General features: G+C 39.5%; 1 protein-coding gene and 1 long non-coding RNA gene across 9 annotated transcripts in view; one reads left to right on the top strand and one right to left on the bottom strand.

The window, feature by feature from the left end:
- The window catches only part of DACH1 (dachshund family transcription factor 1), a 486,527-nt gene that overhangs the window by 426,729 nt on the left and 33,614 nt on the right, over positions 1–26,184 (bottom strand). For 4 of the 8 annotated variants that reach the window (XM_055244569.2, XM_055244571.2, XM_055244572.2 and 1 more), the window contains exon 1: positions 2,035–3,407. In XM_055244569.2, coding sequence (XP_055100544.2) covers positions 2,035–2,885 — 851 coding nt within the window. In that variant the 5' untranslated portion in view covers positions 2,886–3,407. Of the gene's footprint in view, positions 1–2,034; positions 3,408–3,651; positions 3,953–26,184 lie in introns of those variants that run through there. The other 4 variants (XM_055244568.2, XM_055244566.2, XM_063618777.1 and 1 more) reach the window with 3 other exon arrangements.
- Positions 12,080–20,144, top strand: LOC134732546 (uncharacterized). The gene is made up of 4 exons (XR_010115862.1): positions 12,080–12,243; positions 13,509–13,645; positions 14,421–14,448; positions 19,363–20,144. It is a non-coding gene; the product is annotated as an uncharacterized lncRNA (long non-coding RNA).

Genomic DNA, 26,184 nt, shown 5'->3' with positions numbered 1-26,184 from the left:
AGCAATTCACCAACTTACTGGATAGGCAGACAATTTTATAACAATCATATCTGAACTAGCTTCAAATTTGACCTAGCTTTCTGCATAACACCAGAACAATTTTTCTGTCTTGATTCCAATAGTTTTAATACAGATTTGGGGCAAATATTTTATATTCTGCACGACCAAGAACTCCAATTATCTGAGTAAATGACGTTTAGTGATCTTGCTCCCGCAACCCCCACCACCCTCCCCAACTTTACTGCCACCTGTCCATACTTTTGGGCTCGCGGACATACAGACACACACACACACACACACACACACACACACACACACACACACACACATTTACCCCAAAATAGCCGAAGGTTCAAAGCCCAAACACACCCATGTCCCATGGAACCAAGAATACCTAAACACGGAAAAGAATTTCTGGCTAGGTCAGGATAGGACATTTGCTGGACTGGAATTCGAATCTTTTTCGTTTCACAGCCTTCCTGGGCACTAAGCGAGAAGTCTTTCTCCATGGAAAAAAGAGCTAGCGCTTTTTCAACCCAGTATCCTTCTGGTCTCCTTGTTACACTTCCTTTCCACCTAAGTTTCCCTATCTCTGCGGGGGCACACACTAACTCCGCTCCTTCTCTCAATCTTCAAATTTATATGGAGGGTACCGAAGTTTCCGCGCAAATTTTGCGCGCAGTTCCCACGTGCCCGCTTCAGGTCTTCAACTTTCCCTATTCTCTTTCTCCCGGAATCTCACTCTGAACTTTTGCCTCTGCGCTTCCTTGCAGAGAACCGTGGGGACAAAGCAGAGCTGTGAAAGGGGGTGGAATGATCATCTCTACCCCGAAACTGACAAGTTGCCCCACTCCCGCCCCCTCTCGGTAGATCCTCCCCCGCTGAGCGTTCATTAGCATAAAACTGGTCTGGCTGGGGACCGGTCCCGCCGCCTCCTCCGTGCGCGCGCTTTGCTGGGCTGGGGAAGCCAAGGCACAGAGTATCAGGGCCGCTGAGCATCCCAGTGCAAAGTGTGCACCTGCTCGCTGTTTAAGCTACTAACCTTTAAGAAAAGAAAAGGGAGAGAAAGACAGAAAGAAAACACACTTTGGAGAGACAGAGAGAGAGAGAGCTCGAGAGAGAGATCCAGAGAGAGCGCGCTCCGTGGCTTTCCTTCCTAGTCTCTCCAGTTCGGCTTCCATTGCGTCTCTCGGGCAATCGGTCACCTCCCCCTACCGAAGAAAACCTGCTGGTTGTCCTCGCATCTGCTCCGGGGACACTGTACCCCTTTATTTCCTTTGCACACGCACTCGCTCACACGCGGACACACGCACACATGCGCGAACACACAGACCCCTCCCCTCGGCTGGCTTCTCCGCCGGGCTTCGGAGCTCAACTCCCCGGAGCTCATCCCCCGGGATGGACCCGGTCTCTCAACCTTGCGGGTCATTTCCCTCCCGACCTCAAAGTGCCCTCCTCGGGTGCTGGCCCGCTCCCTCGCCTTTCCCAGCGGGCCCCTCACCCGGGGCGCGTCTCCCCGCTCCCCGAGCCCTGTGGAGCAGGTCACGACCTCCCCCCGCCCCCGGGACGCCGCTCGGCGCCACAGATCAGCCCTGTCGGTGCCGGGAGGCTGGCCGTTGAACCCAGGTCCTGGGGAGCGCACGAACGCGGACAGCAGCGCTGAGAGGGGTCTCCAGGCGCCCCCGCGCCCAGGGCAGGGGGCTGTGGCTCCAAGAAAGGCGCGGTCCTCCTCCCTCTCGTCCCCTCCGCCCCGAGGCTCGGCGTTCCCGCGTCCCACAGCAGCCCATCCCCGGGACCCAGAGGGCAAGGGGCGGACCGGGCCGAAGAGCGAGGTCTGGGCAGGGTGAGGTGCCAACTTATCAGGGGGTCGGGCGCGGCTGGCGAGCCCCGAGCAGGGAGAGGAGAGGGCCGCTCTCGCCGGGTCGCGCGGCTCGCGGGCGCGCAGAGCGAGCGGCGCGGGGAAGGGAGCGAGGGCAGGGCGAGCAGGCGGGTGGGAAGGGGCACGGGCGGCGGGGGTTATTCCCCCCGACTCACCTTGCGTTGGTGCAGTCATTGTAGAGGGTCTCGAAGTCCTTCCTGGAGATGAGTTTGCAGCGGTTCACTCCTGGCTGGATGGCGCCCAGTCCCCTCAGGATGCGAACTTGTTCCACATTGCACACCACCGGCGTGATCTCCAGCCGCTTCAGCTTGGTGTAGACCGTGTGCAAGCCCCCCACCAAGTGCTTCAGGAACAGGTCGAAAGCCTGGGGCAGGCAGATCAGCTCGCAGCCCTCCACCGTGAAGGAAGCCACTTTGGCCCCCCTCAGATCCACCATTTTGCACTCATTATTCTGGGGGGTGTTTTCCACTGGGGACGGGGTTGAGTACACGGGTTTCCCGGGGAGGGGGCCGCAGCTGCTGCTGCTACTGCTGCTGCTGCTACTACTGCTGCTGCTGCTGCTGCTGCTACTGCTGCTGCTGTTGCTGCCGGTGCTCGCGTTGATGGGGGTGCTGGAGGCGACGCCGCCGCCAGCGATGATGCCGCCGCCGCCGCCGCCGCTGCCGTTGCTTGCGGCCGCCAGGCTGGGGTTGCAGTTGCTGCCACCGCCGCCGCCGCCACCGCCGCCTCCGTTGCCGTTGCTGCCGCCGCCGCCTCCGCTGCCGCCGCCGCCGCCGCCGCCGCCGCCGGTAGAGGTGACTGTGGCCGCCGCCGCCGCCGCCGAAGCGATGGGCTCCGGGCGGAACAGAGTTGGCCCAGAGGACGCCGGGGGTCCGATGGAAGGAGCCGGAGACGAAGTCGCCGAAGAGGTGGAGGTGGTGGTGCCAGAGGAGGAAGCAGACGTGGAGATTGGGGGTTGAGGGGGGACCAGCTGGGTCGGAGGGATCAAAGCCGCCGGCACTGCCATGGTCACATATAAGGGGAAACAGACGGAGGAGAAGCGAAGGGAAAAGTTGCCACACACCCCCGGGAGGGGAAGGGGAAAAAAGGGGGGAGAAGGAGCGAGTGGGGCAACAACAACAACTCCGGGAGAGAATAAGAAGGAGAAAGGGAGAGAAGGGGGAGAAAAGGAGGTGAAGGTAATAAAGAGCGAGCGCAGAAGGGGCGAGCACGAGAGGCGCTCTGGAGAGAAACGCACAAAAGTGTCCCGCAAGTCGAAATGCGAGTCCTCTCCGGGGGCTGGGATCGAGGGCTGGTTTGGGGGGGGGGGCGGGGAGGGTCGGCTGTTGTTGTGTGGGTCCCGCTCTAGCACAAAGTTAAGGATGAAGGTGAAAAGGAGGAGGTTTGAAGGACTTGGGCTCTCCCTGGCAAGTACATTGATCAAAGATTGAGAGGGGAATGACAGAGAGAAAATGAGCTGAAAAGTGCAGGCTGCCGGCTGGACGAGTTGTTGTTGTCACACGGTGCAGAGGGGAGGAGCTCCGGAAACTTGAAATACCCTTTGAAGCCGCAAAAACCTCACTCACTAGTATTAACCCAAATTATCCAACCAGGAACTCGGAGCAGAGACTCCGAGAGCGCGAGACACTGGAGAGGGAGCGTGCGAGGAAAGGAGGAGGGGAGGGGGAGGATACGGAAAGAAACTGTGGGAGGGACGGAGAGGAAAAGCCGGGGACACAGAAGTGGCGATCGGAAAAGGAGAGGGAGATCATCTACTTCTCTTCTACTACTACCGTTAGATTGCATGTCTCACATTCCATTTCGTCCGCGGCGACTGGTAATTTTTTCCAAAGCTTCTAAACAATCGCCCGCCAACTTAAAGAGGAGCCTGAGCGCTCCGAGCTCTCCTTCAAGGATTTAGGATCCATCTCCACGCGTTTTGGCAATGAGCTAGAAATGAAAACACAGCCCCCACTTCATGATTATTCAGAAATTATTTTGAGGAAAATTCACATGTAAGCAAAGCGTAATGTCCTTTTGCATCTGATTGTTTTATTTCTCTACTAAATTATTTATTTATATAAAGATTGTGAAAATTCCAGGACAGTTTTCAAGTGGTGAGAAGAAAGTCAGTCCGAAATCGCTTAAGAATAATGGAAAGCTCTGTATTCAATTCCATATTTCCTAATAGGTTGTGGAAAGAAATGCTTGCCTTGATGTGGATGATTTAGAATAACTTCACTGTCGCCCCAAAAGCCAGTCAGAAATAACTGTTAAACCTAAAGATATCAAGGAGATAAGGTATTCTTGAAGATTTAGAAAGTGGAAAAAGGCTTTTCTTACCCAAAACTCTATAATTAATTCACCTGTCTTACACATTAACCAACTATCCGCATGTCCTTTAAGACCCAAGGCCAGTTGCTAATGTGGTTTTTGGACAACACAATAGTTTTTTTTTGTTTGTTTTGTTTTTTTCATGTTTGAAAAGTGCTGCTGTAGTTTTGGAAAGTCCTTTTCAATTTGTCAGTAAATATATGTTTTGTAAATAATGAGAAGAACAAAAACAAAGCTCACTAGTTGACTTGTAAAGACTTGGGTAGCTGTGCTTAAAACAACATGAGGCTGAGTTTAGACTGACTCTATTCCTCCTTTCCTTCCTCTTTCCTTTTCTTCTCTTTTCTAACTTGTTGCATTGAAGTATTTATTCAAGGATTTTTGACTAACATATGATTTGAATATGGGTCAAATCTATTTGCTGCTCATATCTCCAAGTATCTTCAATTAGTTAGCCTTTGAACTGGTCTACACATGTTCAGTAAGTTCATAAGATATGAAGCAATGCTTTAGCATTTGACAGATTTTTAAAATAAACTATTAGCAGCAGGTTCACAGTGTTGGGACATTTTATAATAAAATTTTCGCCATTCTGATGTTGAAATGATCACATTTCTCTTTATCATTTTAAGCCTTTGAACTCTGTGAATCGCAGTGTCAAAAAGTGCAGGAACTGTCTGCCGAGAAATAGAAATATGACACTATGGACTAATTAGTGTATGATTATACTAAACTTTTTGGGACATAGCAGTTAAATCAGGAGGCTTTCCTGGGAGATAAGAATTCAGAAAATCGATTGTTGCAGAAAAGTCCATGAACTTCTGCAAGGACAACTAAAGTTTACACAGTTGTCTGGCCTGGTTAACCAATGTATTGTAATACATTCAGAAATAATTTTTATTAATGTTTCAGTCTTCAAATTTGTTATCAGGTAAAAGTAGGAATTCAATATATATCACATACATCAAAACACTTCCTTAAGTGTTTTTGCATGTTTTAGAAAATATCACTTTTTTAAGACATGCCAAATTACTATTATAATGAGGGGAGGGGAGGAAGAAACTATTAAGCCCTGAAAAGCTAATTTTATTTTGGAATTCTATGCCTAACTTTAATAAATTTTGATATGGTTTTAAAAGACTAAACTACAATCTCATTATTTTAAGTTCTAGACCCACAAATGGAAAAATGGGAATTAAATGCCGAGCATCTGCCATTACCATTCTCATTTTTTACATTTCCTTAAACTATCACTCATCCAATACCTGCCACATTTGGAAGCTACAGACAGGAGGTAATGATAGTAGCCCAAGCCATAATCCCACCTTGCTTCGAAGCAAACTCCAAATTTTCTACTGCAGGGAAACCTTTGCCTCCGAGCACGTGCTCCACTCAGAAGCAGGGCTGAGAGACATTTGCCCCCACCTGAATAAGAGCTCTCCAGCCTTCCTTCCCCTGACCTCAGGTCTCAAAATCAGTTCAGGGAACCACCACTTATCCCTTCAATCAAACAATAGGATTAGAAAAGGCATATAGCACAAATTAAAATATGTAGGAAATAAAAGCCTTGAAAATTTTGAAGGTTTTATCTCTTTTTTTCTTTCCTTTTTTTTTTCTTTCTTTTTGAGAAATGTTGCCAATGAGTAAGGCAAACAGTTATTTAACAACAACAGATAATCAACTTAGAGATTTTGAATTCTCACTCCATTGCATCTTTAGCTTTTAGAGCTTTCGTCTTGCTTGTTTATTGTTTTACATCTCCGCTTGTTTCAGGTCCTCTCCCTCCATCTCATCTTCCCCAACCTTCACTCAATTTGCATAAGCAAAACTCAAAGTACTGTAACTGATATTAGAAAATTCTCCCTGTGTTTTGTGAAGATGTATTGTGCTGAAATCAATACGACTGTTTAAAATTCAAAGACCTGCAAATCGTTCTGTTTGTCCTTTGATAGGGCCTGTGCTGATTAAAATGCTACCAAGAAAGCTTAATTGCTGCACTAATTAAGAAGTCTTTAATTTCTTTCTTAGGATATCGTTTGAAGCTTAGCTTGTACCAGTTCAGGGAAGGTATTTTCTTCCCTCCCTCTGCCCCCTTCTGGCCCCTCCCCTCCCTTTTCCCCGTCCTCCCTTCCCCCACAACCCCCCCACCCCCCACCCGACAATGAGATCCCTACAAATGGGAACTAACAGAGAGAGTGGTCTCAGGTCTTGCTATCTATTACTTAACAAAAATCGGCACAGGATGCAGAGTTCAGTGCAGCATGAAATGCAGTTTTGAGAAGAGCTGTAAGGTTGCAAGAGACAGTAAAAAAATACAAAGTAGCTGTTGCAGCTAAAGTCCCGCTGAATACCTGGATGACAACAGGCACTTTAGCCCGATGATGAGGGCATCCTATTTGGTTAAAAGGGGCAGTGACAGGGAAATGAAACAGGGACACATAAAAACATACTTTCAAAACCTATGGTTTAAAAAAGAAGAATAAATCTGTAGAAAGATGGACATAGAGTTGGGATTTGGTAAGTATCATTTTATTTTATGAGTATGAAAACATGAATTCTATGGGGATTTATTTTTGACCCTTTTTATAACCCAGGGAAACACAGCACTGTATTACATCCATTCCATTCTTATCTATTGACCTATTTTATTCACTGATTTCTCAAGTGGGGAAACTGACTAAATCATTTCACAAAGCTTTCTCTCTAATCAATAGTCATTTTTTAGGTTTATTCATGCTGCATTATAATTCTGGTAAATGACTGCAAAGCAGAAGATTGTAAGAAAGATACAAATATTGACAAAGCCAGGATAAGTCATGTCTTTAAACCTTCAGAGTTTCAATATAATAACTGATATCATTATTTGAAAAAAGGGAAATGCATATTTCATAGCATATAAAAATCTAAAATGATGGAGTAACTTAAAGGCAATATATATCTGAATGTATTTCTTGAATATCTCAAATTTTCCTAAAAGCTTTGAGTATCCTCTTTTTATAGCATCACTAAGTGAAACGGAAACAATTTGGGCATATGCAGAAAAGACAAGAAGAAAAGATTCATTGCAATTTTATTATTTTAATTTTTTCCCAAGTTCTCTTAGAGACATACACAAAAACATACAGATGTATATTCCAGATATAGAATGAATCCCTTTCAGTGACAGGACAAGGAGATAAAATGCTTAATAGATTCAAAAGGAGATTTACCATTCTGAGCACGACGTCACTCTAATTATGTTTACTCTAATTGAAAGCAAGGTTTTTTGGAATCTGAAATTACTTTCAGATTTTTTTTAAAATAATGCAAGTAGATCAAATGTTGATCACAAGCATTTCAATCTTTCAAAATGTATTGGAAAATTAAATGAAAAGCGGAGTTTGGTACAAACAATGCCCCAGGGCAAAAAACAACTAACACTAGATTTTCCAGTCCGGCCATAACACAAATCAATTTGAGCACACTTCTATGGCCAGACTGCCAGATTGTTATGACTGCTAATTCACTCAATCAAAGAGTGCATTAGCACACCCGACACAAATAGCTTTAACAATAGAGTGCATTTCTCAACAATTCCAAGATATATCACAATGGAGAAGTAAAGAGGAAGATCATTTTTACATCTATGTATTTACTAATGGACCTGTTTCCTTAGGAGAAAAAAAAAAGATCAACTTCAAGCATAGGTTTATTAAAGAGCTATCAAAGTTTGGCAAATCTAAAAAGATATCAGGGTACCAGTAGTTCACTGACTTTGTTAAACGTTTCTCAGGAGAGAATCCAAAATTGATGTTTGCACTTCAGTAGTAAATCATTGAAGATGGAGAAATTATGCCAAGTGGCTCTCTCAAGCCTTTTTAACTCAGACACACAACCTCCTCAATCGGCTCATCAGATAAACCTCAACTACCTTAAGCAAAGACTTCCTTACTTTTATACTTTCAGTCTCTGTCTCCCCACTGTTCCTTCCAACTTCTGACTTTTGGTGACTCTTACTTCCATACCTTCCCTCTCTTTTCCACTGCCCTCCTTCTCCTCAAGAACAATATAAGACTTAAGGATGCATTCTCTAATCAAGCACAGAGAGCTTGGTGATGAATTACCCAAAGGACAAAAGGTAGGGAGCTGAAGGAGAACAGATCATAACTTGAAGCACTCAAACTTTATATTGCCAACTTTTATTCTTAATAAAGAAGTGGTTAAAATGGTTATAAATAGTTCTGCTCTGCTTTACACCATGGAAATGCATGGACTGTGTATATATGCTTACTGAATGCATTGTAATTGTCTATTCACATCCGCCTTTACATAGTTCCCATAGACAAATGGTGCCATTTGGCACCGCTGTTAGTCCCTCCCTAACCCATCCTCATCCCCTTTTCTCCTGGTTCAGATGAAGGTGACATATGGCAAAAAATATTCCACTGGTCATGGGGTATATTCTGAGAAATCTCTAAACTCATATTGAAGAGAGAGGGTAGTGGCAAGAAGAATAGTTACACACAAAAAAAATTCAACCTGGAATTGCTTCTCTCACTTCAAACTGCATCACTTCTATGACACATGGTCAACTTTCCATGATAATGTAGTTATCCTTTTCTATCACTACTTACTTCCAGTTAAGTGTCCTTAATTTCATCTGTAGGTTGGTATTAAGGGCTGCCCAGCCTACTATTCAATTAGAAAAAAATAAACACATTGAGATCATTGTAGAGTCAGATTGTAAAAGGAAGCAGCAACAAGAATAATATAAATTGAGATTAATTCCCTTCATCTCTTAAATCAGGTCATTGTGAGAGGAATGGTGCAGTCGACTGAAATAAGGTCAAAAAGTCAGACAGATATTTAAATCCCTAGTTTTGTAATAAATATTGTACTTGTAACTGTACCTTTTAATATATGGCATTTTCTAATTGTCATATTCTTTTCTCTTTAAATAACCCAACACTCGCTTTCCTCTAAAGAAGATCAGTATGAAGGCATAGGAATTGCTCAAGAGACATAGTTGAGAGTGGGGAGAGGACATATAATCTGTTATAGCATAAAAATGTTTGATATTGAAGCATAAATTACTGTGTAGTTTTTCAGCATTAGGAGAACTGTATTTTACTTGGTTATAAAAGTTTCTGTTGATTTTCTATATGCTTTGTTGTTTTAACTTATTATCTTGGTCTTTTTTTCTATGCTTAAAAGAAGAGGTCATTGTCCAACAAATAGCTTATAAAAATTGTTTTATTTGAAGTCAGAAATCTCATGGATTGTTAGAAAAGAATAAAGTGTTTATTTATTTATTGCCTTCCAGAACAAAGAGATTTTTTAAAAAGTTGAAAGAAGAACAATTGCCACCTTCTAGCCTGAGATCTTGTATGTCAAGTTTCAGCCCAGAGCAAATTTTTACAACAAGTTATAAACCCCTGTAACAGAGGGTTTATTATAATGGAAGTGCTGACACAACCTTAACTATAGCGTTGTAAACGGCTATGCTATAATATCCATTAAGCAGAAAGAAAAATAAGCTGGCTGATCAATAATTTATACAAAGAGTACCAACTGCAGACATAATAACTGTAATGTTTGCAAAGCAATCTCTCTGCTCTCCAGGCTTAACAGTAAACGCAAACTAGCAACGCTGTTAATTTCCAACTCCTACAGATAAGAATACAAACAAATTACTTAAAATTATATTTTGCTCAACATTTAGCATGCCTCGATGGGATAAAATAAAATTTAATTATGATGCAACTTGTGCCGGATGCAAAGCTGTTTTGTTTTCCAGCACATTTTATTATGAAAGGACATTCATTTGGAACATCAATTATGGGGAAATACTATGTTTCAAGGAGTTGACTTGGGTCAGGCAGGCTCTTCTAAGAGTTATTCAGACATGGAAACAGACTGACACTGTTTAACTTCAAAGAAAGTTACAGGGTTTTACAGAGCCACAACCTGAAATACAATACTGCATGCTCTGATCCAAGTCAACTGTCAGTAAAAACACACCTTGTCATTAGAGTTTATGGGAAAAAAGACATTGGTTTGGAAAATGTGGCCATCATTAGTATCCAGTGCATCTAGGAGTGCTCATTTAACATGAGCTTCATTTGCATGGAAGCACAGCACAGTGTGTCATTTCTATCTAATAAACATGAACCATAAAATGTGAGCATTATTTTCTTTTCTGGAAAGTTTATAAAAATGTATTTTAATAGCTGTCCATATTCATTAGTACTCACTTTTTTTAGTTTCTACATATGTGAAGTATGTTATTTTGATATTTTTGTTTTCATTGGTGGCTTTTAAAGCAAGAAAAGAATATTTGACAGGAATTCAAGAAGGGAGCAGAAGAACTGAAGGATTCCAAATTGCCCACTATGTACGTGCTGGAAGTTGTAACCAAGAGTTTACATTTCTGAGGTTCACATCTCCATCAGTCTTTTTGTCTGTACATTTCCCGGTGGTGGGATTAGTAGGGGGTGTGGAACTCAGTAGAACGAAGAGACTTTGATATCAGAGTTGTAAAATGGTGTATTACCCTGTGAGCAATTGCACTTGGAAAGGAACCAGTAATTTATATGAGAAGTGTTTAAGATTGCCTGCTCACCCAGTGATCCATGCCAGGTCAGTTCCAGTAATGCTAGAAAACAAAAGGAGGTGCACATCACTGGGAAAGAGACACCTTATACGCCTTAAGAGCTTGTGAAGGGAAGCACTAAAATGCCATCTTCTCAAATGAACTGATCATTACCGTTTAAAATCCTGAGGGCTGTGGGACTGGGGAGGAGAGAAAGAATTTTTCTTTTGATTTAACAGGGCTCTGAAGTACTGGTTTTAAGAGGGAGGTGTTTTGTTGTGATTCTGTCTTAGCCCTATGCTTTAGCAAAGGTTAAATCTTGAAAAAAAGGTGCAGTTTTAAAACAATGAAATGGAAAAAGACACAATGGCTCTGAGAATGCACCTGGCCCATGTTAAACTAAGAAATTAACTGTTTTTAAAATAATCCATACAAATAGTAATGCAACCCTCTACTACTAATGTTCATGCCAGGCTCTAAATTGTTGGTGTTAGTATTTTACTTGAATAGATTTTCCCAGATCAACCCCTCACTCCTCCAGTTTTCAGGAGAAGGCTGGGATAATTATACAAAAAAAAGTACTTCCTAAGAATTCTTTGCAGACTTCTTTATTCTTGCTTAGCACAATCCAAGTGCCAGCTCTTAGCATACCTCCTTTGGCGAGAGGTTTCAATACTGTCATCTTCAGGCACATGCTTTTCCCATATGCTTTAAAGTCGTTTTAGTTTTTGAACCGGAGTTCAGTTCATTCACGCATCCAGCATATATTCATAATATATTCTTTCATATTTGGAGAAGAAACTAAATAAAATGACTATTCCTAAGTCAGAATTTATAATTCACTGATTGGCTCAAGATTCCACACATCCAGGAATCTTTGCTGATTTATCCCTGTGTGTTGTAATAATTTTCACACCGCATTCTGATGGGAGAGACAATTATCTTATGTGTTTACACTTGTTGATATGTTTCTCTTCAGGTGGTCTCAAGTCATTTCTATTGCTTTTGATATCCACTATAATGCTTAGGGCTTGTGGGGTGCCCAATAAATGTTAGCTGGGTAATTAAAAACTGCTAGTATGCTATGCCATCCATTTCCTTTGCCCCCAAATTACATAAAATGCTCCTTTTCCAAATGATATATTGTTTGATTCAGAACAAGATATTGATAAGTAGCAAAATTTTAGATATGCTCATTCAATTCTGTCCTAATACACAACGAATTTAGGACACTTCTTAGGGCAAAAAATCCGAAATGCTAAGAAACTGGGTCTGAAATAGCTGCAGAAAAGAATCGTAGGCCTGTAACTATGGCTTGTATTTGGGACCCATTTAGAAAAGAATCTTTTCTTCTTAGTCATCAGAGGAGCCATTAGAGAGTCTTCACCAAGACTGAAAATATAAGCAAGAGTACATCTTGAAGTGCTACTGCAGAGGAGGATGAAAAGTAGATTCGTGTGTGAAATTCTACCTACCAAATGTGAGTAAGCGTGCATATGTGCAACAATTTGTAAAGTTGTTTACTATAACATCACCATCACTTTAATGTACATAGCAGTCTCTGTTATATAAAGCATACTTATTTTTGTGCACCGACCATATGCTAGCTGCTGGGGATGCACAGGAGAAAAAGACATTTGTCCCTATCAGCCTTTACTGTACCTTATTTCTGTTGAGTCTTATTACCATAACATCATTGGAATTTTGTGTTAGTGGAGGCTGGAAGATCATCTAATCCTAACATTGCACTTCTCATGCTACCATTTCCTCAGTGACCATGCCAGACATCACAAATGGCTCTCTGATCTTTCCCCTCAAGATCTGAGGCAATCTCAGGAACACTGTCAGGATAGAACTGTAGTGTGCCTCTCACTGTGAGCTCAACAGATTCATCCCCATATATCACTCCTGATCTTGCAAAAGAGAAAATTGACAATTAGCAGTATATAAGAATGTCCCTTTGTACTCACAGTTAGTTAAGGCTTAAGTCAGGTATTGGTTTCAAATCAAGTCCTCATTGATTTGTTCTCCCAACTACTCTCAAAGGAAACTTTCTGAGGTAAAAGCGGGAAATATTTTTATTTCATTTCATATGTAAGAGAACTGAAAAAATAATAGAGAGGCACAATTGGATCTAAACTCATGATTCTCTGTTTCTATTCTTGTATAACAGATCTCAGTGTGCTCAAATAATAGAGCTACTGATGTGTTCTCAGTGGCTACTTAGATAAATGCACTGATATGCTACAGTGCAACTTAATGGGGATGAAGGAAACAAACAAAAAACTTGTGGAACTGTTATTTCAGGGACAAGGCTTTTTGAGATCTTGAGAAATACTTCACTTGTATGTGACGTTAGAAAGTCAAGCTGCACAAAGCCTTGTGGTTCTTTGCCTTTCATGATCTGGTTTCCTCTGGTTAGAAAATGGCAGCATCCACCAGTAAAAGTCATCTACCTGTTGGAGTGTGCTGCAAAATCAGGCAATGAGCCAGCAATTGAGCCAGCAGTTGATTCCATAAACACTTTTCTACAGTCTCTTACCAACCTCAGTCTGCTTTCCATATGGGACTATCCCTTTCTCCGATCTTTTTTCATCCTGATTTCAAGAAAGGTCACTTTCTCCTTGTTTCCCAGATGATACAGGGATCACTCACAGCTCTTCCTAACAGAGCAATCACATGCCCTCCTGCTGCCACATTTAAATTGTCTCAACTGCATGGCTTGTTCATTTACTCTCCCTTTAGAGTGAAGCTGCAAAGTAAGGAAGACTTGAATGGCCTTGCATCTTCAAAGAAGTGCCTTGAGCTCTGGAATGCAACAAAGTGGGAGAAACCACTAAACACCGGGAAATGTCAACAATGAGGCGGGAATGCATGGGCAGGTGGATGCAGCATTTCTAGGCATTTTCTCAGACAAGGCAACCAACTCAGCTGAACTAGAAAATGGGTCTTTTTCCCACAGAAACTAATTTAACTGATTTTTGAAACACATTGATAATAGCATTAGCATAAATTTAAATACATGCTTACCCGGCTGTTCTCTGTTATGTTTTTATGCAAGTGATTTGGTTGACAAATTAATAATTGTGATTACTAAAGAAGAACTAAATTTCCAATAATCTGAACATTTGGTCCTAATAGGAAGCTGTAGGCCTTGACTTATTAAAGCATTGAAAAAGATGTAAGGTCAAACTAATTTCAGTAGCTAAAATGCACTTATACTTAATTGTAGTATATTTCAAGCTAAACTTAAAAGAAAGCAGAAATGTACCCAAATGTTTTATGCCTATAGTAGCAATTGGTAGTTAAATTAGTTCTAAGCACAGAATATGAAATTCTATTTATATAATTAATATAAATTATATATATTATATTATATATAAATATAATAAATATAAATATATGATTAAATATATAATTAATAATCTATAATTGATGAGCTTCATTGTAAATATAATAAGTATTAGATGGTACATTCAGCAACTAAACAAATAGTATTTTGTATGCAAATGTAAAGAGACAAACTTATGTCTTGCATGTTTCTTTTAACCTTAACATTCAGGAATAATCATCATCAGTATTTTGATAAGTTTTCTTAGGCAAAATGTCAAAATGTTCTTCTAGTAAATCTGACTACTACTTGTTGAATTTCCACAGGAAGCCCCCTAATCAGGAATTGTCAAAGGTAAATACGTAAAGTGTTGTTTACACATCTTGAGTTTATGTATATTAATATTATTAGCTGTTACAAAACATAAGACATTCAAAAATCAACATCAAATTAATGTTATACCTCAAGCCCTCTAAATGTATATGGCACTTAATTTATACTGAAAAAAATTTTTAAAGAATAATTTCTATGAATATGTACTTATATTTTTTAGAGTATGGTCTCTTATTTTAAAAATATGATCACAAAATATCTTGTAATAATTTAGCTACAAAGAAATAGTTTTAAGGAATTGCTTTCTATGCCACACACACACTCTCACAAACACACATATTTGTACACACACATACTTGCTCACACATGCCTATTTTCAGAATTTTTTAAATAGCAATTACTTTCTTAGATTTATAGTCTATAATGCATGGCATTTTTGGTATCCAAAAAATATATATTTTTTGTTTCCATTTAAGTAGTTTTAGTCTAAAAGCACTTGCTAGTCATAACAACACAGCAAAGGTTTGTTATGTAAACATTATACTTTATTATCAGCCTTTGTTTTCCAATACAATGCTTTAAAAATATCCTCTGTTGTATAAAGGACATTGTTGCAAAAAGGCAGCTCAAAACTTGTCCTTCCCTTCCTTTCATTGATCTGTTGCCTCTTAGGCAATATGAACAGCTGTCTCCAGCTCACCCACAAGCAAGCTGAACATAATAATAAGGTAGTGTTACTGGCCTGAATCTATGAATGATTATACAAAGGGTGCCAGCTCTTTTCCATTAAAGATAAGGTAACAAAGATACCATAGAGAAGAAAACTGGTTAGCAAAGCAAGCGTGTGCTTCTGCCTTTAAGGTTTAGTTACTATTCCTCTGGTAACCACTGAGTTTCTCTTTCCGTTGGGTTTCCAATAAGGTGAAGGTGCCCTCTGTAGGAGACTCCCAGTAAATGCCGCTTTTTTATATTTGGGTGACAACAGGGAAGTTCTGCTCCCCTACCTCCAATTTATAAATAAACAAATAAATAAATAATCACAGAACTCTGTGTGAGCAGAAGCTTGAACTCTATAAATCTTAGGGGGAAATTAGTATAAAGCCCACAATGATCTATGTAAATATGGTTGCTTTTTCAAAATGAGAGAAATGGAACAGTGAGCAAGCTATACAGCATGTTGGTGTTTGATATTTATTAACACTGTGACACTGTGATATGTAATAGAATAGGCTTTATAAATTCAGAGGTGTTCCAAAAACAGAAAGATAGAAGGTCTTGGCATAGTTGAGTGAAAAACGGATCTAAACAGAAAAATCCACACACAGAGAGACACATTCACCACCTAATAAATACACCTCCCCAAAAGGTCTTCTTATCTTCCCTTCCTATAAAGGTTACCATAATGCAGATTCATTATCAGTCCCACTGGGTAGCATATAGCTCAGTAAGAAATTGCTTTTGTTAGCATGCTCATAGAAAGAGATTAGCTATTTCACCAGATCTCTTGGGGCTATTTGAAATTTTGGGAATTCTCTCTGTAATTTAAAATGGAAGTTAAAGCCAATGCGAATAGACTAGGGAGAATCTCACAAATTAAACCTCTCCATCTGGAAGTTTCTTCATCACTTATTGCAAAGTACAAGCTGAAATCGCATTTGTTACAGGCAGGAGAGAGATTTCATCACTGATGATGCAATTACATTTATATTAATGTTTTAATAATTAACTATGTTGGTTGCAAAGAAAAATGCAAAATAGAAATGCTTAACAGTGTTTTAGATTTTTTTGTCTTTATTAACTTTGTATATTACTTAGATTTTATCACTGAAATCATCTATGTACATTATTTAAACTATGACTTTAGCCTCTATGGAATGTGTGTAGGACAGTCTAGTATCACCTGTATTGCAAGTTAGGGGATGAACAAGTAGGCATGGAGGCATAAGAGAAGGAGGATTATTTGCATCCTCTTATCTATCCGACTTCATTTATCCTCAGTATCGCTCAAACATCCCCTTCTCTGCGAATCTATTTTCCCATACCATTGGCCACTTAACCTCAACAACAACTATATTATGGATTACTATGTACCAAGCACTGTGTGAGCACTGTGCTAGATAGTTTATATGGATTATCTCATCTAATCCTCATAATACATAAGAAAGATAGGCAATTTTTCTTAGCCCAGTAAGAAAATGAGGCACCTAAAGTTTGGCTGATTAAATTACTTGCCCAAGCCTACCCCACAGTCTGCTTTCTTTTCCCCAAGGATACACTCCCTTCTGTCCTCACTTATTCTCTCACCTGATTGTTTTTTACATGTTCAACTTATCTGCGCTCCTGTCTTCCTAACACAACTGGCTGGTGAATTCCCAGCCAGCAGTAACAGCTATGTGCCATCCCACTGGATGACTGAGCATTGCTAAAGACTCTCCCACAGTCATGCAGAATTGTATCCTTAATTGCTCATGACTCTTAGTTGCAAGCTTTAAAATTTAAGCCAGTTTATCTAGAAAGGGACTGAATCAGCTCACATCATCACTTCAATAGAAGTCAGGGCTCCACTTGGTCTCAGGGATAACTTTGACCAGAGATTCAAACATCTCTTCATATCATCTCTGATTTCTGAAGACACGTTTGTCAAGGTGTCTTCTTCAGTTCCTCAGTTTAGGTTCTAAACAACTGGATTCATAGTTTCTAGAAGCAATCATGCACACTGCTTCTAACTCCAGCACCCAAGGACACAAATCCAAGGAAGAACTCTTATTGGGTCATCTTGGAACAGGTGCATATTTCTGGATGAAGAAACTGATCAAGGGCATTATCGGGTAGTGGTTAAGAATGTGTGGAATGTGAAACCAGATTCCTGGAATGTAAAACCTGGTCTATTTGTGACTTGGGACAAGTTTACATCCCAGTGCCTGAATTTTCTTATATGAATAAAAGGAAATAATAATTGTACCTACTTCATTGTATTGCTATGATGATTAAATGAATTACTATGCAGAACTTAGAATAATGACTAGTTCTGAATATGTTAGTTATCAGTGATCATTTAGGCCTTAGGATTGGTTCAGCTTTGGGCAGATGCTCACTCAGCTCAATCAGTGTGACCATTGAGGCAGTGTAATTAAACAGCATTGAAGCTCGAATTTGAGGGAGATTCCTAGCATGGGAGACTGAGAAATTTTTCAGAAGGAAAAGACTTTTCCAGGTGAAAGAGTGAGAAGTGCTAGATGGACAAGTCACCAGACACCAGGAAGAATACTATACAATCAGGAAGAATGTATGATCTCCTATATGAGTGGAGAGCCATTCAACCATCTTTTTATGTGTCCTTAATCAGCTCCATCGCTCCTTCCTCTCAGTGATAATTCCGAAACTTTCTTAAATACTAAACCCAATTCTTCAAACAAGAGATGTGTATTCTCTATTGACACTCTTCCTATTGCAAGAGGAAGGTTAAGATCATCAGGTTTTCACCATTTCTTGATTGGACTGTTCCTAGAGTCTCTGAGCTGACTCCCTTTCCCAGTCTTTCCCTTCATCCATCCACATTATTTCCAGATTTATAGTGGAACTTGAGAGTACCATTTTCAATATAAACCTTGAATACAGGTCATGCAGTCTATATACTAAAACTCTTCAATGGTACCCCTTCACCTCTAGCATGAAATTCAAATTAGGACTAAGACTGACCTAGGAGACTTTATCTTTCCTGTTTTTGTATTTGGATACTCTCCAGGTCTAATTTTTATTTTGTTGTTATTATCTCTACTTTGTGACCATTTGTTGACCTGTTTTAAATAGCTAACTAGCTAGCGGACAGAAAGAAATCAATAACTAGTTTGCTAGGGCTACAGTAACAAAGTACTACTGACTTAAGCAACAGAAATTTATTTTTCACAGTTTTGGAGGCTAGAAGTTCAATATCAAGGTGTCAGCAGGTTCAGTTTCTTCTGGAGGACTCTTTCCTTGGCTTGCAGATGGCTACTTTGCTGCTGTGTCTTCACATGGTCTTTCTTCTGTAGATGCCCCCAGTGTCTCTCTAAGCATCCTAATAAGGACATCAGTCAGCTTGGATTAGGGCCTACCCTAAAGACCTCATTTTAACTTACTTACCTCTTTAAAAGCCCTGTCTCCAAATACAGTCACATTTGGAAGTACTGGTTAGGGATTCAACTTATAAATCTTGAGGGGACACAATTCAGCTCCAGGTATAATTTTTATCTTAGAAAGTCTAAAGTGCTAAATTTGTCAAATTAAATCATGCTACTCTTCTGGTGAAAATACTTCAGTCGCTTCTCATTTGACTTTGAACAGCACTCTGGTCTTTTTCTTCATGGCATAATTTTTTTTTTTTTTCTTTTTTGAGACGGAGTCTTGCTCTGTCGCCCAGGCTGGAGTGCAGTGGTGTGATCTCAGCTCACTGCAACCTCTGCCTCCCAGGTTCAAGTGATTCTCCTGCCTCAGCCTCCTGAGTAGCTGGGATTACAGGCACATGCCGCCATGCCCAGCTAATTTTTGTATTTTTAGTAGAGACGGGGTTTCACCATGTTGGTCAGGCTGGTCTTGAACTCCTGACCTCGTGATTTGCCTGTCTCGACCTTCCAAAGTGCTGGGATTACAGGGGTGAGCCGCCGCACCTGGCTGCATTATTTTTAACTTGTAATTTTACCTTAGTTTGTTTGCTTTTTCATTGGGTGACTATCTGCATTGGTAAGAGTTCCTTTGGACCATTTCTGTTTTATTCTTTATGGTATTTTCTTTCTAGTACAGAGATTGAAATAAAGATGTTGCTCCATATTTGTTGAATAAGAAACGACCTACTTCAAATAGTATGACTACACTGTGTTATTTCACGTGTTTGGGGTTTGGTTCTGACTACATCCTCCAATATTTATTTGCTTACCTAATGATTTTTTTACCCTTTAGGACATCCCTCCAAGAAAGTGATACGTATGCACCGTGGAATACTATGCAGCCATAAAAAAGAATGAGATTATGTCCTTTGCAGGGACATGGATGGAGCTGGAGGCCATTATCATTAGCAAACTAACACAGGAACAAATACTGCATGCTCCCACTTTTAAGGAGGAGCTAAATGATGAAAACTCACGGATGCATAGCGAGGAACAACACACACTGGGGCCTATCAGAGGGTGGAGGTTGGGAGGAGAGAGAGGATCAAGAAAAATAACTAATAGGCACTAGGCTTAATACCTGGGTGATGAAATAGTCTATATAACAACCCCCCATGACACAAGTTTACCTATGCAACAAACCTGCACATGTACCCCTGAACTTAAAAGTTAAAAAAGAAATAAAAAAGGATTCTCTAAACCAATGAAAGATGTAACTATCCCACTTCTATGGGATACTTACCTCTATTTTTAATTTGTTATCATATATGGGATCAGCCTTCATTAATTACAGGGAACGGGTATCAATCATATTTTAATTTACAGGGTTTAGCATATTGCCTAATATATGACAATCCTCACATTGAACTTTGCTTTTTGAGAAACAGTTAAACTCCACCTGAATGACCAGATAAATTTGAAATGAATAAAATATCAAAGTATAAGTGATTTAAACAATTATATTCTACTTCATCTTTGAGAACTTTCCTGACAATCTGAGTCTAAACACTTCTCTTTTATCATTTATTTTATCCACTATGTAGCTATGAGTAATCCATTGTCTTGTAAAATCTATTAAAAGTATTGCCTTCAACTACTGTTTCCATCTTTAGTCATTTACATTTTGAATTAGTTTGTATCTCATTTTTTTTTATATCACCAGCTAGAGAGTAGGGGATTTTGTCCTATATAATTACAGAAAAAGACATATATGCATATAATAAGCACTTGTTCATTGGATTCAATTTGGATAAATTTGAAGCATGTGTAAATTCAGAGATATTTCAAATATCTAGACTATTATATCAGTTAGCTCTTTCTGCATAAACATACAATCCAGAATTTAGAGGCTTAAAAAAATGACATTTGATTTAGCTGATTCTTTTGTGCGAGGTCTGGGATGACGCTTCTGGTCTGGCTCAGCTGAGCTGGGTTGCGTTTTCTGTGATTGCTTCATGATTTGTCCGGTCATTAGGAGATTGCCATGACAATGGGGCTGGGATTTCATCAGGCAGTTGTGTTGGTTGTGAATCTTGCATATGTTAACCGGTGGACATATGCAACACATTCTTTAGGTGCTATAGACTGAATTGTGGCCCCTGCCCCAAATTCTTACGCTGAAATATTAACCCTCAATGTAACTGTATTGCAAAATAGGGCTTTTAGGAAGTAAAGTTAAATGTGCTCATAAGGATAGGGTCCTAATCCAACACAATTGGTGGATTTATAACAAGAGGAAGAGATTCTCTCTCTCTATTTCTCTATGTCTCTCTAGCATGCACCAAGGAAGGCCAAGTGAGAATACAATGAGGCGATCATCTGCAGTCAGGAAGAGAGCCCTCAATAGAAACCTAACCTTGGTCTTGGACTTCCCTTCCTTCAGAACTGTGAGAAATCAATTTCTGTTGATTAAGTTGCTGGTATTTTGTTATGGCAGCCAGAGCAGACTAAGATGCTAGGGTGTATACCTAGGATTGGACTTGATAATGGGGTTTGCACATCTTCAAACTTAGAAGATGGAGTCAAGTGGTTTCCAAATATTTCAAAAGTTGTTCCACATCGTTTCTAACATCTGATATTATAAAACTTTTGAAATGTTGCAGCCAGGGGGGTATAAAATGGAAGCAAACTGCAGCTTTAATTTATATTACCTTATTACTAAGATTGAGTTTTTTTTATATGCTGTTTGGCTATTTGAATTTTCCTCTTCAGTCAAGTGTCTGCTCTTTTGCCCATTATAAGTTATGTAAGTTACCATTTATGTTTTTCTTTTTGATGTACAGAATTTACGTATTCTGAATATGTTAAAAATATATTCCCCCAGTGTGTTTCTTGTATTTTCACATTATTTGTGATAGTTTTTGATGAGCAGAAGTTCTTTATTTAATATAGTCAAATTCCAGATTTTCCTTTATAGATTTCTCTGTTTGGGTCTTGCATAAGAAATTTCCCTATCCTAAGAACATAACCTCATTCTCTTGAGACTTTTTTTTAATTTTGTTTTTCTGCTTTATATGTTTAAGTCTTCAATATTCTAGGAGTTGATGAGTTTAACAGCAGAGATGGAGGGGTAGAGGGAGGAAGATAAAGGGTGTTTGTTGCCCCTGGCATCTAGTGGGTAGAGGGCAGGGATGTTGCTAAACATCCTATGGTGCACAGGACAATCCCCCATAACAAAGAATTCTCCAGACCAAAATGTCAACAGTGCTGAGGCTGAGGGATCCTTGGAGTAGTCATTTGTGTAATACAGCCATAATCAGTATTCTTAAATTCTTTATGTGTGCTTAAAAAGAAAGCATATCCTACAATTATGAGTGTAATTGGTTTCTATATTCTATGTGCTTCTTTTAGTTAACCTTATTAATTTTGTGGTTCAAAGATTTCATAATCTAACTGACTTTTTTGACTACATGATTTATCATTATGGAGAGAGCTGTGCTAAAATCTCTCTCTGTGTGGATTAGTCTAGTCCCTCATAGTTCTGTCAACTCTTCCTTTAAATAATTTGAAGCTCTGTTTTGAGGTAATACAAGGGTAGAATACATATGTCTTTCTGGTGAACTGAAATGTTTATCATTTTAATTGGTTATCATTTTCTCTAACATTTTTTTCAATGGATTTTGTCTAATATATCCTTATAAACACAGTGGACATTTTATATTTTAATATTAATTTGTTATAACTTTATTATATTTTTTATGTTTTCAATGCTCTATTTTAGGATATCTTGTGTAAACAACATGGAACTCTCTTATTTTAGTATAATTAATTAATTTATTTAGATACACGGTCTCACTCTGTTGCCCAGGCTGAAACAGTGGAGCAATCACGGCTCACTGCAGCCTTGACCTTCCAGGCTCAGGTGATCTTCGCATCTCGGTCCCCCCAAGTAGCCGGGACTACAGGGCGTACCACCATGCCCAGCTAATTTCTTTGTATTTTTTGTAGGATGGGATTTCACCATGTTACCCAGGCTCATCCTGGATTCTTGGGCTCAAGCAATCCACCTGCCTTGTCTTCCCAAAGTGCTGGCATTTTCGGGCCTGAACCACCACATCCGGCCTTCCCTTTATTTTAAATCCTTTTGCATAATCTTTGTGGTTTAAATGGGTCACACAGTCCATTTTCATGTATTGAAATCACTAATATTTTTGTATTTATATCTATCATCTTATTTTGTGGTCTTACTGGTACCAGCCCTTATATTTTGCAGTTTCTTCCCTTGCCTTTTAATATCCATTCATGACTCACCTGAATCAACCACCACTGTGCTGGCCGCCAGATTGTGTTCATCTATTTCTGTTTTTCTTTCTACATTTACAAGTTGTCGTCCTATTGCAAGAAAAATCTTTTTCTTCTATTGAAATCATTACTTTGTTAATTTAAGTTATTGTATTCTCCTTATTATTCTTTATTTTCATGTTGACATTGGCCCAGATTTGTTGTTCAGTTGGAGTCTATTCCATCTGGCTTCTGTCATTTTGACATGCCCATGTCATTCTTTGGGAGTTGCTTAGTTTCTGGCACAGGGGTTCCTTTTGTGCTTTTCATGCCAATGGTCTTGGAATCAGCCATTTCTCTAAGGAATCTGGTTCTTGTGGAAGATTATATATCAAAACCAAAATCAGGACCAAGAATCAAACACATTAATAGAATGTAAAAATATATTCGACAAAATAGAATTACAAAAAATGTATTAGAGAAAGTGAAAGTCACCTAAAAATTATCTAATGAAAATGCCTTTTCACTAGAAAAGACTTAAGAGTCCAGGGTTAGGTGTGCTCATTGCTACATGTACTTCATAGCTTCTAGGTCCTCTCAGTAAACAAAGTAAGAAATAAATTTATGTGTGTATATATTTCTAGATAAGTAAATAGAAAAAATATTTGTGTGTGTCACACATTTTGTATCTATTCTATATCCATTATTTCGATCTCCATCTATTATTTATCTATCTACCTATCTATCCTGTGAATTTATACAAGATTTTCACTTCCAATCCAATAATATCATCATGTTCATTTCAGTTAGTTTCCCCAATATCTGTGTTCTTGATAGTGAGAAACTTGACTTCCATTATCTTCAATATATGTACTTATTTGTCTGATCTTCTTGTACATAACCAATATCCCAAACTTGCTTGTTACCTCTTTGACCTTGACCATTTTGCTATCTCATTAGCCTATGATCTTGCCACGGCCCCTTTGGTTGACTACCTAAGTGACCCCAGTCCTTTACCCACCTTCTAAGCCTCACTGCATTCTCTACCCTCAGCTCTATCAGATTCTGAAACTTTCTTAACTCCACCACTTCTCTTCAGCCCTGCTCTTGTTCCACAAAAAGGGAAGGAAAGAGAAAGAGGAAAAGGACAGCAATGTCCTCAAATTGGGAGCTAAAGTTTATCTGAATATTTATTTATTTATTTTGAGTTAGAGTTTCACTCCGTTGCCCAGGCTGGAGCGCAGTGGCGAAATCTCTGCTCACCACAACCTCCGCCTCCCAGATTCAAGCAGTTCTCGTGCCTCAGCCTCCCGACCTTAGGTGATCCCCCAGTCTTGGCTCCCAAAGTACTGGGATTACAGACATGAGCCACCACGCCTGGCCTCAGGCATTTTACTTTTCTATCACATGACAACAAGAAAATAGATGAGAGTCATTTTTCATGTTCTGTATGCTATCCTTGATCCAAATATTATCACTATGCTCTAAGATTTCTAAATTAGGAAATTAAAAGTTTGTATAGTCAAGCTTTATATGTAGTAAAGTAATATATGTCTACGTGAAATATTCCACCTGAGAATGGCCACATACTCCCCAATGTAATTTTTAAAATAATTTTGAAATATTTCCTGATTTTGTTCACAGGATGTGATAGTGAGTCATGCTGCGGTGGATTGGCATGCACCCTGTCCCCCTTCTTACCTACCAGAATTACCTCAGTATCATAGCGTAGGTGCTTTGGAGAAAACTGACTCCTCCTAGCAATAAGTCTTCAGTTGCTTTAAGCTTGTAAGCACATTCTTTCATTCCTCTGATCATTGTCATTTGTCCAGGGGTGGGCATGGACTTTAGTGGTACCAAAAAAATGTCGCATTCCTATTTGAAATGCTGAGACAGAAGTATAGGCTCTCACTTTCTCCGCAGTTGGCAGAGAGGGAATGTGGTCTCGATTGCTTCTGGCAAACATTGTGCAGTCATGTTGGAAAGGGGACTTGAAATGAAGCAAAGATTCCAGAAAACAGAACAAACCAAAAGAAATGGTGACCACTGTAACTGGCAACTGTGGAGGCTGCCCTATCTCTGGACATCCAGTTATTGGGGCTGATAAAGCCTGGTTTATTTTGTTGTCTGTGCCATTTGACTTTGCTTTTTTGATGTGAATAACACAGAAAAGTTCTAACTCACAGTGGCATTAAAGAAAAAAGCAGAATGGAATAAAACCAAACCAGCGAAGTGTGTAAGTCATAAGAAAAAACTGACCATGACTAAAAATAAGACTAGAGCAAGGGTATCTATGCTTTGAAAAAATTGGTCACATGATAAGAAATTCTTTTGAAAATAAGCTTTATTTTTTTTCTTTGATCAAAAATGGGCAACGATTAAAAATAGCTTATTAATTTTTCAAAACAATGCATTGAAAGAGCAACATAATAGCAGATCCAAAACAGTTTATGCAAAGTTACCTTTATAAAATGTCACAATTAGGAGGCTATACTCTGGTTATATCACTAATACTGCACTTAGAAGCCTAAAGCTTTCTTGTTTATTTTAAGAAAAGTATATTCCGTTAGGGCACAATTATTTTGATTCCATACTGAAAGTGTCTGTAGGTAATTTTATGGAAGACAAGGAACTTTTAGAGACAAAATGAAGCTAAGTTGGGCCTAGAGTTTATACCTTTGGCCAGAAATATTAGGGCAGTCCTTTTATTTAAAAAAAAAAAAAATCTTGACATGAATAAAGCCCCAGAAAGGACATTGTATGATTCTACTTTTATGAGGTACCTAGAATACGAACATTCATGGAGTTAGAGAGTAGAACTGAGGTTACAAGGGACTGGGGGACAGGAAGGTTCAGGGAGTTATTGTTTAATGGGTTCAGTATTTCCATTTGGGAGGATGAGAAAGTTCTGGAGATGAACAGTAGCAATGGTTGCACAATATTGTGAATGTGCTTAATGCCACTGAATTGTATGCTGAAATTTGGTTAAATGGCAACCTTTCTGATATTTATATTTACCATGCTAAAAAGATCCTTGCCTAGCACAAAATTTGATGCATACATTCATTAGAAAAGTTTTCATTTTTATCAAATTGTTAGTTTTTATGTAGAAAACAAATAACAACAGTAACAAAAGCAGCCAAGTATAGCTCTTCAGAATTTCCATGACCTAGCCATCTGCTTGCATTAAAGCAAACCAGATCTCCATATTCTGCTTCAACTTCTTCAGCATATCCAGTAAACTGGTCATGTCTAAAGGCACAAGCAGGAAGAAAATTCATAATCTCGATCACTTTCCTAAGACATCATGCAATGAACCTCACTTGCAGAGTTCACAGCACCAATTCTCCTGATGCAATGGGAAGTGAGCTCACTTTCTCTTTATGATTTAAAT

This window comes from Symphalangus syndactylus, chromosome 15 (assembly GCF_028878055.3).
Source record: "Symphalangus syndactylus isolate Jambi chromosome 15, NHGRI_mSymSyn1-v2.1_pri, whole genome shotgun sequence".
Lineage (NCBI taxonomy): Eukaryota > Metazoa > Chordata > Mammalia > Primates > Hylobatidae > Symphalangus > Symphalangus syndactylus.
Note: the sequence above shows the minus strand (reverse complement) of the source record. Positions and strands in the feature narration are given on the sequence as shown.